Source organism: Apus apus, chromosome 1 (assembly GCF_020740795.1).
Source record: "Apus apus isolate bApuApu2 chromosome 1, bApuApu2.pri.cur, whole genome shotgun sequence".
Classification (NCBI taxonomy): Eukaryota; Metazoa; Chordata; class Aves; order Apodiformes; family Apodidae; genus Apus; species Apus apus.
In genome coordinates, this window is record NC_067282.1 from 60,657,871 (window position 1) to 60,676,921 (window position 19,051).

At 38.8% G+C, this 19,051-nt stretch overlaps 1 protein-coding gene across 11 annotated transcripts in view; it reads left to right on the top strand.

Moving 5' to 3' along the window:
- MCF2L (MCF.2 cell line derived transforming sequence like) overlaps window positions 1–19,051 on the top strand; it is a 162,869-nt gene that overhangs the window by 82,394 nt on the left and 61,424 nt on the right. For all 11 annotated transcript variants that reach the window (XM_051617536.1, XM_051617553.1, XM_051617563.1 and 8 more), the window contains one exon: window positions 11,180–11,263. In XM_051617536.1, the coding sequence (XP_051473496.1) occupies window positions 11,180–11,263 (84 nt within the window). The remainder of the gene's footprint in view (window positions 1–11,179; window positions 11,264–19,051) is intronic.

The following is a 19,051-nucleotide window of genomic DNA, read 5'->3' on the forward strand; positions in this document are numbered from 1 at the left end:
GCCTCTTCAGTGTATATGATGTATGAGGGATTTTTGCCTCTCATCATTAGCATGTTACCTTGAAATCAAGGGAGCCTTATATATTGGCCAGAAGGAGGATCTGGGGAACTACAGACCTGTCAATCTGACCTTGGTGCCAGGGAAGGTTATGGAACAGATCATCTTGAGTGCCGTCACATGACACTTACAGGGCCATCAGGCCCAGTAAGGAAGGTTTTAAGAAAGACAGGTCCTGCTTGACTAGCCTGATCTCCTTCTATGAAAAGGTGACCCATTTAGTTGATGAGGGAAAGGCTGCAGACATTGTTTACCTGGGCTTTACTAAAGTCTTTGATATAATTTCCTATGGCATCCTCCTGGAGAAACTGGCTTCTCATGGCTTGGACAGATATAGTCTTTGCTGGGTAAAAAAGTGGCTGGATGCCTGAGCCCAGAGAGTAGTAGTGAATGGGGTTAGATCCAGTTGGCTGCCAGTCACCAGTGGTGGCCCCCAGGGCTCAGTGTTGGAGCCAGTTGTCTTTAATAAGTTTATCAATGATCTGCATGAGGGGATCAAGTGCACCCTCAGTAAGTTGTCAGATGACACCAAGTTGTGTGGGACTGTTGATTTGTGTTAGGAAGGCTCTGCAGAGGGACCAATGGCTGGACCAATGGACCAAGGCCAATTGTATGAGGTTTAACAAGGCCAAGTGTCACGTCCTGCATCTGGGCCACAGCAACCTCATGCAATACTATAGGCTTGGTGAAGAGTGGCTGGAGAGCTGCCCAGCAGAAAAGGAACTGGGACTGTTGGTTGACAGCCAGCTTGACGTGAGCCAGCAGAGTGCCCAGGTGGCCAAGAGGGCCAACAGCATCCTGGCTTGTGTCAGGAATAGTGTGGCCAGCAGGAGTACAGAAGTGATTGTCCCCCTGTACTTGGCACTGGTGAGACTCCACCTTGAATACTGTGTTCAGTTCTGGGCCCCTCACTAAAAGAATGATTTTGAGGTTCTAGAGCACATCCAAAGAAGGGCAACTAAGCTGCTGAAGGGTCTGGAGAAAAAGTCTTACTAGGAGCATCTGATGGAACTGGGATTGTTTAGCCTGGAAAAAGGAGGCTCTTATCACTCTCTGCAACTACCTGAAAGGAGATTGTAGTGAGGTGGGGGTTGGTTTCTTCTCCCAACTAACAAATGATAGGACAAGAGGAAACTGCCACAAGTTTTGCCAGGGGAGGTTTAGATTGCACATATAGGAAAAATTTCTTCACTGAAAGGGTTGTCAGTCACTGGAACAGGCTGCCCAGGGAAGTGTTGAGTCACTACCCCTGGAGGTATTTAAAAGACATGTGGATGTGGTGCTTAGGACATGGTTTAGTGGTGGGCTTGGCAGTGCTGGGTCAATGGTGGGACTTGGTGATCATAAAGATCATTTCCAACCAAAACTTTTATTATTCTATGTTTGTTTCTTCAAAAGCTTTTAGATATGCTGTGTTTCAGGTACTTCTCAAAGTATCAAACACTCAGAACTTTTTTTTTCATTTACATGACTTTTCTATTTAAAATGCAGCCTTACTGCACTTTGGTTTTGTGTAAGAGACCCAAAGCCTTTGAAAATGGAAGAGCAGTTGCTCATGGTGCTTTTTAAAGACCCTGGCTTTTATAAACCTTTGTTTTGCAGAGCCTGTGGAAACGTAGCAAAGTTCAGCTCTGCTGTACTCTGGTCTTAATTTCTGCATTTATGTTTATTTAGGTGAGAGAAATTGTGGATGTAATCTAATTCAGAATAAGTGGTGTATCTATTCACTTCTCCTTTTGAACAAGACAGGATTTTTGTTTAAGTTGTAAGCAAGGATTATGTGTTTCACTTGACACAATGTAGGGACCATGGCTTCTCTTATCAAAAGCAAGTTGTTACTTTTTTAAAAATGCAGTTGGCACCCAAAATTTGGGTTTCTTTGTTTTGTTCCAGGAAGCCTAAGTAGTTTTTCTGTATGCCCAAGAGGGCAGATTTTTAAGAGAAAGCTGTCAATCTTTGGACACAAATCTAGCAAACAACCTCTCAAAATAGAAGTAACATCCAATTAGATTGTTGCAGTTATGGAAACAGAATCAAATGAATTTTTGCAGATGAGACACTGAAATAAATTTTTAAAATCATATCTTAATTGATTATTTTTTTTTGCAGTCAGTTTCCATCAAAAATAAGTCCTTGCTTACAGGGCCAGAACTTCATTTAGGAAGACTTGATTAATTGTTACAGCCATGTGTCAAGTTCTCAGATTGGATAATTAATGGATGCTTAATTTGAGGCCTAAAAAAATGGAGGTCTATAAAGCAAAGGAGGGCAGGCTCCTGCCAGACCTCTAGCAGGCTGCCTGCAAAACACTGGATGTGAGCAGCTGACCTGACTGTATTGCATTAACTAAGTCTTTAGCTGCCCATGAGAGATACCAAACCATGTCCTGCCTCTCTTACCTGAAGCAGTTAATATTAGCAGTGCTTTAGAGATAGATGTGATGGGTTTCATCTTTTTAATGGCTTTATAAGTCATCTGTAGTCAGTCACACAAACAGGGAAGTTTACAAACAGCTGCAAGTAAATGTGTCTTATCTGAAAATTAGTACTCAGCTCCATATAAGCCACTTAGCTCTTCCTTCTGTCTCACACCCATTAAGTGCTTCACATCCCCTTTCAAAACATTATTTTATAGATGTACTGTTCTATGGAAAAGTGTGCTTGTGTGACAGTACCGTAAAATACATTGTTATTTATAAGTGATTCTAGCCATTCTCTGTACCCCTGAAGTGATGGAATTCAAAAAAAGACTTTTTACCAGGGCCTGTAGTGACAGGACAAGTAGCACCAGTTTTACAGTGAAGAGGGTAGGCTCAAATAGGGCATGAGGAAGATATTTTTTTTTTTAACAATTACAGTGGTGAGACACTAGAACAGGTTGCCCAGAGAAGTTGTGGATACCCCCTCTCTGGAAGTGTTCAAGGCCAGGTTGGATGGGGCGTTGAGCAGCCTGGTAGAGTGGAAGACATCCTTGCCTATGGCAGAGGCGTTAGAACTAGATGATCTTTGAATGTGCCTTCTGACCCAAACCATTCTGTGACAACCTCACGGTTGTTAGCACTGCAGCCTAAGTCCTCTTACCAGTGTTTCAAGCAGTGTGCTCTGCAGGCTTATACTGTAGCCATGTGTATGGGTAATCCTCCTTGAGTGAAGGAAGTACAAGTTATCTCCAGAGTAGATGTGTACAATAAGCAATTGGATTTTACCACTTTGCTGTTTTATAAGGGTGATTAAAATCCTATCTTGCTTCCAAGATATCACACAAAAATAGCATTCCATTTAGTAGAATTGACAAGTACTCATGCAGCTGGTCTCTTGTATGTTGACTTCTCAGTCAAAGCTTTGGGATATGCTTTGAGATAGGTATTTTTCTGCAGAGAGGGGCTTGAAAGCAGTTGGTTTCAGTGGACAAAAGTCTGTTTTGGTTTCTGGCCTGAAAAGATATCCACTTCAGCGTATATGTTTAAGCTGTCTGATTGCATAATTAGTTTTTAAGTCATGCCAAAGATGAGTGCTCTAATTTGCATGAAGTTCTTTTATTCACAGTTGATTTTTCTATTTTCCATATTTGTAAGACTTCCCCTTCTTTCAAGGCTTTAGTACTTGGAAGGCAAAATTCCCAGAATAATTTTCTTAGAGCATTAAATCTTATTAAATGTGGTTGGCAAATCTAACATTTTTGTTAGTCCGTTGAGGCTGGCTTGCTAAAGTACCGAGTGAGACACACCTGGGTCAGTTGCCTTCTTATCACTTGAGTGCTTGCTAGGGGAGTATTCTCTGCTGCTCAGGCTGTATCTTTTTTTTTTTTCCATTAAAAAAGAAATACAAATATTTGCATTTTTGCAAAGTCTGCTTCTTGTTGGTGACTAGCTACAGTCTAATACTTTAGAAATATTTTAAAACTATGCAGTCAGCATGATTTGCAGGATCAAGGAGTTAACGGTGCTGCAGTTTCAGCAGTATTAGTTAACCATATTTTGGGAACGTGGTTCCTAGCAGTCTAAACTATACTGCAGGAACAGAGAAGGGCTTATTAGCAGGCAAATAAAATTTATTTTGCTTTCTTCAGGACACGCTGGAAAGAGGATGAGAGTACCATTACTGTTGTGATAGTAAAAGCACACCATATGCACCAGGTGAATTTTTGCTTTTAGTTGTTAAGCCTGTGTGATGGTGTTGCTGCCCCTTTATCTCTGAGTCCTCTTTGTGGCTGACAAAAAAGTTATGCTGTAATATGGATGTGTGGTATGATTCAAAGTTCCCCTTCCTTCTCACTTTGGGAAAAGAATAATTATAATGACTTGACACTGCACAAAGAACATGTCTTTCTCACCAAAACAGATGAGGTGTGCTTTGACACTGTGAGGAGCAAGCGCAGCTCAAAACAAATTAGGTGCTGTAATTGGTAACGCTTTCAGATTTCTTGCAACAATTACAACATCTTCCTCCTCCTCCCCCCACCACAGACCTTTTTTTTTTTTCTGAATAGCTCCTAATACGATTTGTTGTGATTTAGATTATCTTCAAGTATAAAGAAATATTCACTCTTGTGTTGATCCCTAGATGGCCTTCCTAATTATTACATAGTTTTCTTCTAGTTACAGATTAGCTGGTGTTTGATTACTCTTGCAAACCATATCCAAACTTAATGCTTATCCCTGAGAAGCTGTGAGATTTAGAGTATGTGTCAAGGAGCTTTGACTGATGAAGAAGATGAAGATGTAGTTTTTAGCACTCACAGTATCCTGTGAGTACATCTTACTATACAGGGAAGCGAGAGGATTATGTTTTTTCTGGCTTTTGTGCTTTGAGGTGATGTTACCTAGGCAAACTAAGACTGAGAATTGTATTGCCTTTTACAAAAGCAGAGGTGGAAGAAGGAAGAGAACAAAGACAAATATCCTTTCACATGCGTAATAAGTTGACAAAAAAAAGGAGAACAGTTTGAAAGAAATAAAATCTTGATTGGCTGTTAAAGTGTGCTTTTGAGCAGCTATTTCATAATTTGAGTCAAGAAAATGGAGACTGCTAAACCTCTTGTCATCTTGTATCAGCCCAGCAGCTCTGCATTTGCTGCACACCTCAATGTTCTTTACTGAAAGAGTGGTTGGATGGTGGAACAGGCTGCTCAGGGAGGTGGTGGAGTTGCCATCCCTGGAAGTATTTAAAAGAAATATAGATGTAGTGCTTAGCGACATGATTTAAGTACTGAATGGGTAAATTAGGTTATGGGAGGGGCATTTAGGTTATACTTGGACTTGATGGTCTTCAAGGTCCCTTCCAACCAGGATGATTCTATGATTATATTTTTTTTATTAAAAGAAGGATAAGTGATTAATCTCCCTACATGAAACCAAACTATCATCCTCATAGTTCTGTAGGTAGTCCTAAGCCAAAGCTCCAAGCTCATAAATATCAAAGAAACAACAGATGGACTTTTTAAAATATTTTTTTTTTTAATTGTGATTACAGGAAGCAGGAATTGCTTGGGCAAAGCAGGTGGCTCAGGAGGCATCTAAATAATACACAGCGGTTTTTTTGTTTTTCTGTTATTTCACAAATGATAAAGTTCCCATTCCTTGTATAGAAATACTGAAATTGCAGCATTTCAGGATTTATTTATGTATCTTCTAAGCAGTTGTTGTGTTCTTCAGGTATTATTAAATTAAGTCTTATCAAGTGTCATTTCAATGGAATAATTTAAATATTACCAAAAAAAAAGTGCTGCAGTAGTATCATGGAATCTGTGAAAGATATGAATGGTCAGGACTTCTAATGCATAAGTCTATTAAAAACACCCTTCAAACAGTAAGTGCTTCTGTCCATTCTGCATGGGCTTATAATAGAGGGAATATCACTCCTAAGGTTTTAGAATTTCTTTGGCAATGCCTCTTCTGAGTCAATTAGATTCTACTTAACATTGAAAATGTATGGAGTTCCATCCTAATCTGTTGTAGCAATGAGCTACATAGACATGCCATTCTATGCATATTGTGGCAATAGGCTATGCAGTCCTAGAAGATGAACTGATGTTGATAACATCACAGAAGAGGAACTTAAATAAAGCATGATTCACTGAAAATAAAAAGTATTTCAACTTGAACGCTTATTTTTACATACTAGGGCTCTTGGAAGGAAAATTTCTTTTCTGACAAGGAGAGGAAATGGGAGATGCAGCTTGACTGTAAGCTGTGAAGCTTTCACAAGTAAAATTCTTACACACCTGTATAATTTAAAATAATTTTTTGGACACCAAGAAATACCAAGCTGTTTGGAACGCTATATTGCTTTATTTCTATTTGTACCAGCAATTGGGATGCTGGTAGAGGTGAGGAATTTTTATTTCCTGCTTGCTTGGGATATTCTAGGTCACCAGAAATGAAAAAGTGGCAAGAACACTGTTTTACTGGGGTGTTTATTTCCTTTCTAAATACACTTTAGTAGAGAGCTGCCTTTTGCATGAAAATTCCAGAGGTTTAATCACTCACTTTTCCTGGCCCCTTTGCAGTGTAGTCAAACAGAATAGAAATGAACTCTTCCTGGAGATATTTTGAACTGATGATGTTTTAATGCATGGTTTATGAGCAATTGCATGAACTCCTGTCATCAGCCTGGTGTGGCTACAAATAGCACATGGACCTGTGGGAGCTTGGTCTTCAGCTGTTGTGCCTGGGCACACCTAGCAGCAGAGCTTGCAGACATTATCACTATTCAGTGGCAATTTTTAAAATTCAGTTTTAAAGCTGGAGAGCTCTCCTGGCATCTTGACTAGCTCATTAGTTTCATGTAGCTTAGCATGGAAGCTCTGCTGTTCTGGCCCTTCCTCCTTTGGGGGCTACACAAAGGAGCTCAGTGTTAGTGATGGTGGTCGGGGGGCAAAGATGTAGAAGGAAGAATGAAGAAATGAAAGATTTGCCTTGGGGCTGAGAAGGATGAAGGGAGTGCTCTGAAAGTCATTATCTTGCATATATAATTACCAGATGGAGGGGGCTTTAATGAGGAGATTTTTTGAGTGAAGACTTCACAAAAGGAATTCAGCAATTTGAGTGGGTGGGCTGTTCCAGAGGAGAAGCAAAACAAAACTGTTTGAGAAAAAGACATTATTTCTTCAATTTAAGGCATGAATTTCATAGCACAGCTATAGACACATTTCCAGGAAAACCTTGCTGATTCAGCAAGAAAGAGGAGAAGGAAAAATGATTTGTAGTTAGCTGTATGATGTGCTACTGAGATTTGTGCTGAAAGGTATAATTGTGTCCGTATGTGTACAAATGGGTTGGCTTTCAAGCTGGTATAAAGTAGTGGCCACAGAATTTCATGCGGAACTACTCAAACGGTGGTGTAATTCCAGCTGGCTCAGTGGGAATTGGATTAAACCCATTAAGAGAGGCTTATGAGTTGTGTCCGGAAACTTCCTTCCCCATCATGTAGGTATGATCTGTTCAGACTCCCCTCCAGCATTGTCTGCTGTGAAAATGGCTTTGCTCTGGCCTTTCAGGTGAACTCCAAATGATGATGAGTTTCCGTTTGATAGGGAAAGAAAGGAGATCCTTTTACCAATAAGCGAAAATCTTGACTTGAGTAACATTGATCGTTTTCTCAGATCAGGGTTTCTTCAGGGCTTACTGGCACCAGGTAATTCAAGCAGAAGTTATCTTTGTGCTCTCATGCTTAAATCTGTCATCCTGCTTCATTTGACAGGCAGTCAGGTGCCTTCGATGGGGCAGGGTCAGGCCCCTCTAAGCCATCTTCCTCCGTCACAGAGACACAACTATGAAAGCTAGATTTAAAATTGAATTAGAAGATTATATATCCACAAGACTGTGGTTCACATTTTTAAAGAGAAAGGCTTTTAAAATGGGAACCACATATTTAACTGATTCCTTTATGTTAGCATGATGACATTTCTGTCCTCTCTTGCACTCCTAAGTGAAACATTAGATAATGTGTTTTTTAAAGAACTTCCAGCTATTGGCTTAGAAAAAAAATATATCTGTGCATTTCCAGCTATTATCTGTGTTCAGTTTTAAAAAATAATGATAACAAAAAAGCAGGAATAACTTACAGAACCTTATTGTGCTGTTTATTAGCACCCACAGTATCAGATGCATTATAAATCCCAGGGGCTTTATTTTAAGTAGACTAATCTGGAAAACTCGTTAAATGAGCCCTTTAGGAAAGACTGGATATTCTAGCATGCTTTGGAGTGAGTATCTCTTTTTAGCCATGAATTTTAGATATAGTAAAAGAGACAAGCTCTGAGGTCTCTCTTTTGAAAATGCTATGTAAGTAGGCAAGGCAGAACAGGCAATACCATGGGCTGTGTAAAACTTAATCCATGTAAGTGGAAATAGAGTTCAAGCCTATAAAAATTCCTTAAAAAACAGCTAAGTGATTTTCAGCAATTCTGTATTTTAATCTGCACTTAATTAGCTTTACTAAAATGGAACTTGTCCCTAAAGACTGTAGCAGATGGCACGTTCTCTATTTAAATAATATTTCCAAGAAATTATTTTCCCTGAAGTGTAAGGTGTGTGGGCCCTCATGGTCTGTTTAGCACACGTGCCTTTTGTTACCTTATCCTGTTAAGGAAATAATGTATTCTGGTAATGATGGATAAACTTAGAGTGAAATCAGATTCGGTCCTAAACTGTGATGAACTCTCTTTCCTAGAGGGATGCTAAATCTAAAGGAAACAATGCAAAGTGATGAGTTTTTACAATTGCATCTCCTATGAAAGGTGACAGGGTATTGGAGAAGGATTTCTGGCTAAATCTCTGGGCACTGATACTGGGTTCAAGGCATATCCTGTCAAGCTGCTGGATGCAAACTGTTTCAGCATTTTCTCACATTGTTTTATACTGCTACTTGTTATCTCAGTTCTTCTGAATGATTGAAAATCAGCTTGGGTCTTCTGCTTCCTGAAAGAGTGTCATGAAACCAGATCAACAAGGTGAGAAAGGGGCTGTGCCTCAGTGGAGGAGAGTGCAGCAGGAAGGGCTTCTGGAGGTTTTCCTTCTGTGAACAGGCACAGTGTACTTGCTCCTGCTGTTGCAAACACACTGGCTCTTAAATTTGAGTTAAAACTGAGTTTAAAACCAGGGGGAAGAAAAATACTGTCTTTTTAGTGACTGCAAGGTTGTGGGCTGCCCTGTGCTGATTGCAAAAGCTGCTCCTCCTGTCAGAGAGAACATGAGGGCAATCAAATCTAGACTTGCATCTTCACCTGGCACAAGTCAGGACTGCAGTGGGACTGATCACATGGATACGTGAGGAAATAGTGATCATTATGTATCTGGGAAACATAAAGTGAAGAGTTTCCCTGACTTAAAAACATCTTGCCTGCTTGAATGGTGTGCGTCATGTATTTACCTATGTATGCAAAGCACACCTCTTTTATTACATGCTTATGCTGCAATCATGAAAATTATTTCTGCCTGTGACTCTAGGCGAGATGGCATATTACAAAAGTGGTCACATCCTTTTCCCTTGTCCCATCTCCCACAACAAAAATAGGCATGGATCCTGCAATAGGTTATATTCAGGTAAACAGGTCTGCCTGCAGGCATTGGTTTGCAGAATCAGAGGTGTTTAGTTCCTTAAACACTGCTGGAGGAGGGCCCCTTATATTAAAAAGCACTAACAGCAAAACTACAATCTAAAATCCTTTTTCCTTTGGGTGGGGTCCCCTATTCTGGAAATGACTTGGCCATTTGAGATTGGACTTTTGAAAGATCAGTGTTCAGTTTTCTGTTAAAAACATTAAGTTGATGACATAACTGATGGTCTGGGTGAAATATAACTTAACAGTTAAATGTATCCACTTAGGGATTTGACAGCATGGTATGTAGAGGTCTTCTGATCACCGGATGCAGGAAAATAGCTCTGATCAGTTTGTGACCTTGAAAGTGGTCATGGGTCTTCCTCTGCCAAACTGGCTGAAAGAGAACAGAGAAGTTCTGTTTCTCAGTATAAGTTGTTGCTTATCTGGAAGAAGTAACTGAAAGTGGGGGGGTTTTGCTGATCTCAAATAAATGCAGTTCTCAGAAATTTACACACACGAAAATGGCTTGTAGAAGTGAGCTGCTCTTCTTTCAAGATTTAGCATTTGAAAGATATAAGTATAGCAAGTCATATCCTTGTGGGCCAGAGCTCTACTTATGTTTGATCAGATTGTACTTCAAGACAGATTACACTTATCCTCAAATCACTTTTTTAAGTTTTCACTTACTTTTCCTATGCATGTTCAGAGTTCTGAGTGTCAGGTTTGAGTCAAAATTTCTTTATACAATGTTATGTAAAAATAAATGTTCAAAACCAAGTAATGAAAATGCTAGGTCATCCCTTCACCATTTTTCAGTGAGGCTAAGAATGCAGAATAATTATATTTTAGAAACTGCAAAAAAATAAAACTTGTTGCCTCCTTGCAAAAAAAAAAAAAATAAAAAAATCAGTTTAATGAATGAGGCAACTCTATTGTGAAGGTTTTTATTGTAGTCAGCGAAACTCAGATTTCTGCTTGACCTCTGGAAATATGTGGGAAACACCTCTGTTCAAACATTGTGGCAGAAAATGAGCTTAATGACAAACACACTGCTTTCCTGAGTCTTCAAGTGGATGGCTGAGATAAAAGATTAAGTGATGTTTTTTACAGCTGATGTACAAATTTGTGTTCAATGTGATGATGTCCTTTCAAGCTGTTCTGCCTACATTATCGAATGCTGTTGCCTTGCGGTATTTGAAAAGTAGACAAGTTAGAGGGATCATAAGTTTGTTTTTTTGACATGAGTTGAGAAGATTTTATTAAAAACTGGATTTTATATGTGAAAACCCCACTGTTTAACATAATTCTTGAGGAATATTAGCTATACAATGTTTGGTTCAGTGACGTCTCATGCTGCTTGCAAGTGTCAGCAAATCCACTTCACTCTTTTATCAATATACAGTTCAAAGAGAAGTTTGCCCTTGGCAGACACTTGAAAGACTCCAAAAGTTTTCATGTATTTTTCAAAACTTGAATAGTTTTCTGAGTGTTTGTGTTCTGGGGAGGTTGATTTTTTTAAGTCTGCTTTGAAATTTTACAGAAAATGACATTGCAATGCAATTTTTTTTTTCCTTTACAGATGAAATCATGCATCAGGATATCATTCCCCTCTATGCTGCAGATATTCAGGACCAGTTAAAAAAGCAATTTGCTTACCTGTCAGGTAAGATGATGATGTTCTCTTCTACAGACATTGCTTAGATATATAATTGAGCCTGTTGTACTTTCCCAGTTTTTGAGGTCATGTATAGGGGAAATCCATATTTTGAGTTGCCCCTAAAATACAGATTAACAAGACTTGTCATTCAGTGATTTATGAAAAGAAAATAAATAAGAAAGTGCTGATGAGATCAGTACAGGAACATGTTGTCTCCTGTAGTTAGTGCTAAGGGAGCTGTGGGTAGTTACCCTGAACCTCACCAGTGCTCAGATCTGAGAGGCAGGGCTCAAAAGCTGCCCTAGAGCTCTCCAAGCTAACTGAGCCCTCGCTGAAAGTGGGAGAGTGCAGCGTGTATCCCTGGTGGTTGCTGTGTCTTGCAGTCCTCAGCCTGCGCTGCTGCTGGCTCTGCTGTCAGGCTCAATACTGAAGCCCAAGCTGACACCTTGGCCTTGACCAAAGTAGGGTCCAAATGAGCACTACAGTACCACATTGCCCCATGGCCTCAGCGCATGGAGTCGGGCATGTGTAGCACCAAATTCTGGATGGGGATTTTGGCTTGGTATCACCACCTGCCTTTTGCAAAGGAATGTGCTTCTAGGTGTAAAGCCATGTCTAAGTGCAGCACAGCCATGTTCACATGGTGCAGAGTCTCTTTGATGCCCCTAAATAGCCTGTGCCAGGTAGGTGATGGGGCCTGTGTTTATGTGCTGTGCAGGTGTCAGTTGCTGGGCTTGGTCCATCTTGATGTTGGGACCATGGCTGGCTGCTGACGGATAAAGGAAAGGAGTGCTTTAGCTCACCAAGCTGGCTGTCAGGTGCTGCTAAGCTCTTGGGTTTGTTTTCCTCCTGTCCTGCCTGTAAAGGTCTTGCAGATGTGCAGCAACAAACTTGCTGCCTGCCCTTCCTCTAGTACACAGAGAGGGAGAGCATCAGAGGCTTTGCAGAGCTCTCCTGCCTCCTTCAGTGTAAAGGAGATTTACATCTCTAGGCTGAAACTGGGCTTTAGGGATGTTCCCTCCTCCTTCACATCTCTCTGTACATCAGATCAAGAGATGTAAGGGAATGAAGCAATACACTGCTTTGCTTAGCAAGAGCTCATGTAATTTTGTTGTACTTGAAGTAATAAATGATAATTTATTCCTGCCACTCAAGCTAAACTAAGTGTGGGTCTGCAGTAGTGACTGTTTTCTGTGGGGTGGTGGTAGCACTTGGAAACAATTTTTTCTATGACGTTGAACATTCCTGCTCCATTTGAGATTATGGTGTTGAAGCTACAATTCTTTTCTGGCAGTTAATTTTTTTGACTTCTCAAGCTCTTCCTTCTTATCCGGGAGCAAAAAAATATTAGCGTTATGCAAGAATTGGTCTGTCTAGAAAGCTGCAAATAGGCTTTATATTTTGCCCCTCTGAAATGAGGGGGGAAAGCCGGTGACTACAATTGATGAATAAAATCTCATTGAGTCCAACTGAAGATTGTTCACTTCTTAGGATTGTTGCATTCACACAGCCACAAACATCTTCAGCACTCGTTACTTTCACTGGGCAGTGGAGCTTAATAACAGCAGCCATTCCTTGCTCTATTTTCTCCTATTTATCTGCCCTCATGTCTACTAGAAGTCTGTTTCATTTGCCTGAAATAGTAGGACAGATGCTGGGGACTGTGCCTATATTCTGTGTTGTACTTTATTGTTCTTGGGCAACATAAGTGTTAGGCATTTTCATTTCACTTTGGACTTCGACAGTTCTTTCATCCTAACATTCTCCTGTAGGACACTGATGATTACTTTTCTGTGATGTACCAGGTAGTGGTGTTACAGGTTCTGTGAAAAAAGGTTCACAGAACTAATATTTCAATACTCAAGTTATGAACAATGTGTTTGCTTTTGCAGTTGTGCTTATGAGTGGCTGTGCTGGGATGCCACTTAACATGTTGGTGGTGTGGGTGTGAAGGGGACTTCTTTGCATATTACGAAGTTGCTTTGGAAATACAATATTAGCACATGGCATAAAACTCTTTAAAATGAAAGTACGTAAACTACAAAAACTTTTGGTAGATGGCATCTTTTCAGGTATGATGAATTGGTTAATGTCTTAGGTGCTTTCTAGCAATGAGACACGTACTTGAGAATCACTTTAGTTTCCCTTATAGGATGTATCTAGGTCTCATGGGATGCTTGCTTGAATGGTGAATGAAGCCTAGTCTGCTTCTGTGCCCTCCCCGAACTACTTTGTGTTTTGATCTAAATTGGGGTCCCTTCTTTCTTGTCTCTTTTTCTTTACCAGGTATAAAGTAATTTGTGTCCCTCATTTTGCTAGGTTATAATGGAAATGCTTCACGGACATCCAGGTTAGGCTTGAAATTAAGCAAAATAAAGCAAAAACTTACCTGGATGCTTTGGTTTGTTGGTAAATAGAGCAATTAGATCAAGATGCTGGCTACTGCTACAGAGTCAGTAGGCTCTGGCTCTTTCTCAGCAGTGAGACTGCAGTCATGTGTTTAGCTTGAATCTAATGGAGGGGCAAGCTGTGGATGAGGCTTTTAATCAATCACATGACAGCTTTATAAACCATGAAGTTAATACTTTACCTCAGGCCCAGCTGTTTACTTTTTTCCTTGGAGTTTGTTATGTTTGGGGTTTTTTTGTTGTTTTTTTTTTTTACCCCTGTGGAACACGGTCCTTATCTTTGAAAGAATTGTTACTCTTTTTTTTGCTGTTGCTAGGCTGTATTAGACACCTCTTCAGCATGGTTCAGTGTTTCACTCGTCCTTTTTCTTCCTCTAGTAGTTTTTGTGCAGCCCCTTTTTCTTCTGCATTGTAAAGGGTCTTCTGCCTTTTTTGTTTTCTTTTTTTTTTTATATCCCCATGAAGGAAATTGCAAAGCTCCATTCAAAAATCTCTGGAAAAATGTATTATTTACATTTTCTCAAGGACAATGTATTCCTTGCAGTCTTTCATTCACATTTTGTATTTTCTTTCGTAAGTATTTTCTCTTTCCTTGATGGGAAAGTTGCTGTGTGATTTCCATACCCAACTTTGCAATTATCTGTCATTGCTGTATGCAGAAATGTAGATGAAGAACAGCATACAGACAGGTGTACATGTTTATATGCAACTTAAATTGTGCAAGCTATGTGATGTGCAAATGAGATTCCTGGCCACTGTAAGTACTGAAGCAATTATTTCAACTCACTTTCCTTTGAATGCCTCTTTATGCATTGAACAACTTCAAACAAAATATTTCCATGAAAGGAAATATCAAAAATGAGTTCATCGTACTTGCATTTTTTCCTTTCAATTCATAGTTGTTTCTCCTGCAGTTGAAAAAGTTTGCATTGGAACTAGCTTCCAAAATCCTTATATCTTTGACCCTTTAAATTATAATTCTAAATAATATGCTTCTCCTCTCTTTATTTCCTTGCCTGTGCTTTTGCACATTGACCTGAAAATACCTCACTGGTTAAACTGTTCCCTTTGAAGTATCCACAGGTGCTGAGTCTGTTTCTAAGGTTATTTTTGAAAACTTCTGAGGGGCCCCTGTACCAGTACCTTGCATCAGTTTCTTAAAAGTATCAACTTGACTTTGGTTGCTGCTATAACATGGTCAATGTATACATTGTGTATTTACAGTGGAAGAGGTATTAGTTTCTGTCTTTCACAGGTGTAGGCTTAGCTGCTGTTCTGTAATCACTGTGCTAAACCCACAGTGTGTGTGGTGGCTTAAAAAATAAAAAGTAGTAAAGAAGAAACACACAAACAAAGAAGAATCCTTGGCTAAGACATCTCCAGTTCAAATACATTCAGGTACCAATTTAGTTACTGCAGTTTGATTTCTTGCTGCTGGTCAGCTGGGGCAAAATGCAGCTTGTGAAGTTATGCAAGTAAAACTTCTCTCTCATTTCAGTGAGAGCATATTTTAATAAACTTCTCTTGATTCTGTTTTTCTTTGCAAAGGATATGCAATCAAGCTTTTTATCCACTACCTCAAAGAAATCTACATGTAATTTCAAATATTCTGAGTACTCCAGTTATAAGTATATTATGCAAATAGAAAGGAAGAATTATTTGTCAGAAACATATAAACATAATAGATGAACCACTGTAACAGTAAAGCAAAATGTGTAAACTTCTCTCATTCACACAAGGATCTCACTTTTGATGTGACTAAAACCAATATTACTTAAGGTAGGTCTTTTGAACCAAAGTTGTGGATCTGAGCAATTTAACAATGATGATGCTCTTGAATCTTGTGTGTATGTATTGATCAACATAGAGTTGTTTTTTTTCTTGTAGTCTAAATATAATTTCATTTGCATTATAGAATTAGGCTAGAAGTCCTGCCTCATTCCTCTATCATCACCTATGTAAAAGTTAGGATCCCAAAGTGCTCTTTCCTGAGCACAATTAAGTCATTTTACTACCTAACTTATAGAGCTAATGGAATTCAACATAGTTTTAAAAAGAGTATTTCCCCAAAACACAGGGCTGTCACTGATGTAAAAACTGGCCAAAGACCAGGGCATGTAGATCTGTTTAGAAGACAGCTCCACTTAACAGGAGGTTTACTAGAATCGTAGAGATTTATCCACTGACAGATTTCCATTTTAAAGAGGTAACTTCTGTTTTCTTTGATACTAAGTCTGTTAAAGAAGTTTCAGCTGCATAAGTTGCCAAAGTCAGTTATACATTAGTTAATAACCAAGTTTTGCTTTCATGAGTGCTCATGGAAGTAGGATGGAAGTAGATCTACTTAATTTAAAGTGGTATTGTTATTTTATTACGTTGAATTGCTGACATAGGCTTCAGTGCTCTTTTCTTCTATGATGTTTCCATTTTTAGCCTGAAATGTATTAATTCTCTCATTTGAAGAATGTTCCTTACAGCTGCATGTTATGAGATAAGTCTCAAGTGATTTCTGTGAATCATTTTAGGTAGAACATGTGTAGACTGATTGCACATCCAGTCCATTCTGCTCTTTGCAAAAGCTGGCCCTTGAGTGGCATTAGTTTAACTTCTCAAAAAAAAATAATACTGAATATTTTTCAACATTTCCATAGAATCATGGAATTGCAGAATTCTAGAATGGTTTGAGTTAGCAAGAACCATTAAAGATCATCTAGTCCAACCACCCTGCGGTGTGTAGGGACATCTTCCATTAAATCAGGTTGCTCAAAGCCCTGTCCAACATTTCCTTTGCATAGTCACAACAGTGTTGATATTTTTACATGAAAATAAAGGGTTTAATATTCTTCAGAAATCTGGGTTAAACTTAAAATAAAACACACCAAAAAAAAAGGCAAACAAAGAAAACCCCCTAAGATTAGACTAAGAAAACTTTCTGATACTCTGTTGCTTTGGGAAAACATAAAACTAGTCAATTCCAGCTGGATAAGTCAGTGCATCCCTACTTAAGCCTAGAAATAGGAGTACATGTGTATGTGCCATTGTGAACAGAACTTGACCAGCAAATAAGTTTAGGCTGTTCCACAGCTGTGGCTGAAATTTCAGGACTGTAAACCAGAAGGGAAGGAGATAAGATTTCCCAATGGTTATGACTGTAAGGTAACTAGGTGTAGTCACTCCACTAACAGACCTAAATTTATTAAAATATTATTATCAAATCACTATTTTTGGATGGTGATTAAAATTCTACTTGTTAATTTTAAGAATTACTCTCTACAAACTTCATTATTTTCATTAGTTGTAGCACTCTTGCTCATAGTTTGTCTAATTTTTGTAGTTGAGTGTATATATACTTCTGAAATGTTACAATGTGAATTGGTTTTAAGAAGACACTTTAAATTTTTGCCTTAAGCTCATGTTTTAAGAAAGGTAAGAGAAGTAACACTCTTCATTTTGTTCATTTTGTCACTCACATGCTTTCCCTCTCATTAAAAAAGAAACACCACCACCACCAAAAAACCTCACCCTAGCTTCCCAAACTCCCACTTCTCTTTTATCTACTCCCCCTAGATTCTGTGGCTTGATTTCATTTAGGGACCTAATTTTAGACTAAGCTGTGTAGTGCTGCTTTTGTGGAGGTGAAGCAAGAAAAAGTTATTCTGAATAAAAGCTGAAAAAAAAAAAATCACTCCTTTCTGCATTTGGTCCGTTATGAAATAAAGCACACTTTCAAAAGTGAATCCATCTTTAGTACAAACACGATTTAAATGTAGGTTTTCCACTTTCTTGTATTTCCCATGTCAGTTTAGTAGCTTGTAAACGGGCTTATTTGAAAGCAGCAACTGCTTTGCCAAGTGGCCTGACTCCCATTGATGGCCATATATTTAAAGTCACAGTATAGAAAGTGACTTCTGTAGGCCAGCAATGTTGAAAAAGCTGAAATTATACAGAATTTATTACATGTAGTGCTTCAGGGCACTCAGCCCTAAAATCTTTTTCAGCAGCAAGATAAGGAAAAGCACTTGAGCAGCATTTGAAGGTATATGTGTGCCCGGAAGGAAAATACTGGAGAAAAAGATATTCAGTTGAACAAAGATCTTCCAACAGCACGTGGCAGGACAGAGTTATCTCCACCCAAGATAATCACAGATTACTGTACTAGAAACTGAAAATTAATACTCAGTGTCAAGGCAGGATGGCTCTATTTGCCCTTGACAATCAGTGGTGGTCTGGGAACTTCCTGAAGGTCATAGTCTGGGTTTCTGCTTTTAGGATGTGTCCTGCAAGTGTTTTGTTGTTCTCTTGTTTCATATGTCCTATTTATAGAAAGTAAGAAGAACAAAGCAACCAACAGGGATACAGCAAATAATGTATAATTGTAGCTAAAAATAGATATCCTAAAGAGACCAGAACACCTCATGAGCAACAGAAATAATCATTATCATGCTTGAAAAATGTTCTTAATGAGAGAGGAAAATGTTTTTGGTCCTGAGAGCCTGGGTAGAACAAAGAATAGTAGAATAAAAATTGGTCTTAACTTATATTTGTGCTGTGAACATTTATATAGCTAAAATTAGTTCCCTTGACTTAATGTCCCCACATTTGGATGTGTTGTAAAGGTTATGTTTGCAAACTTGTGATATTTGCATAATACTTGCATTTTGTTATTTAAATGCATCCAGAGCACCCTATTTTTGATGTAGTTTGATTTCATGAGCTACATAGGGGTAGCATCATATTGCTTTTGAGCTGGTAGGTTGAAGTCAAATTCACCACAAATTAACATAAGGATACTCTTTGAGCTCTTCTAATTACATGTGGTTTTGGAGGGATATGGTGGTTTCTTTTATCAAATTAATCTGAGCTCAAATGTTTATCTTCTTTTTCTAATGAGGTTAGATGCAAAGGCACTTGAAGTGGGTAATAGCACACTGTAATTTTCACAAATCACTGTTGCTGTCATGGTCAGAAGTGTTGTTAATGCCCTTTACAGCTATCTTCCAAAGCACAGTCACATTTCAGGGCTGGAAAAAATATCCTTATTGTTTTGCTGTAGCCATTTATAGCTGTTTTTCTTCTCTTTTTGAAACTTCAAGTAAAGACAACTCTCAAGCAACATGTCCCTGCCACCTCCCAGCTGTTAACTTGATGTAGTTGCTAGTGCTCAACATGTCCATTATCCAGCCTATCTGTATGAAAACATATTTGCCTAAGATAAGAAACCTTAATAATACCTTTAAAAAAAACCCTATGTTTTGTATATGAAAAACATGTGAAGTTAAAAGTGTTGGATTTATGAATGCTAGCCAGTAGTTCAAGTTCCAGAAACAGTACAGATGCGGAAAAGATCTGGCTCATAAGCAGCCATATGCTGCAGTATGGTAGCATA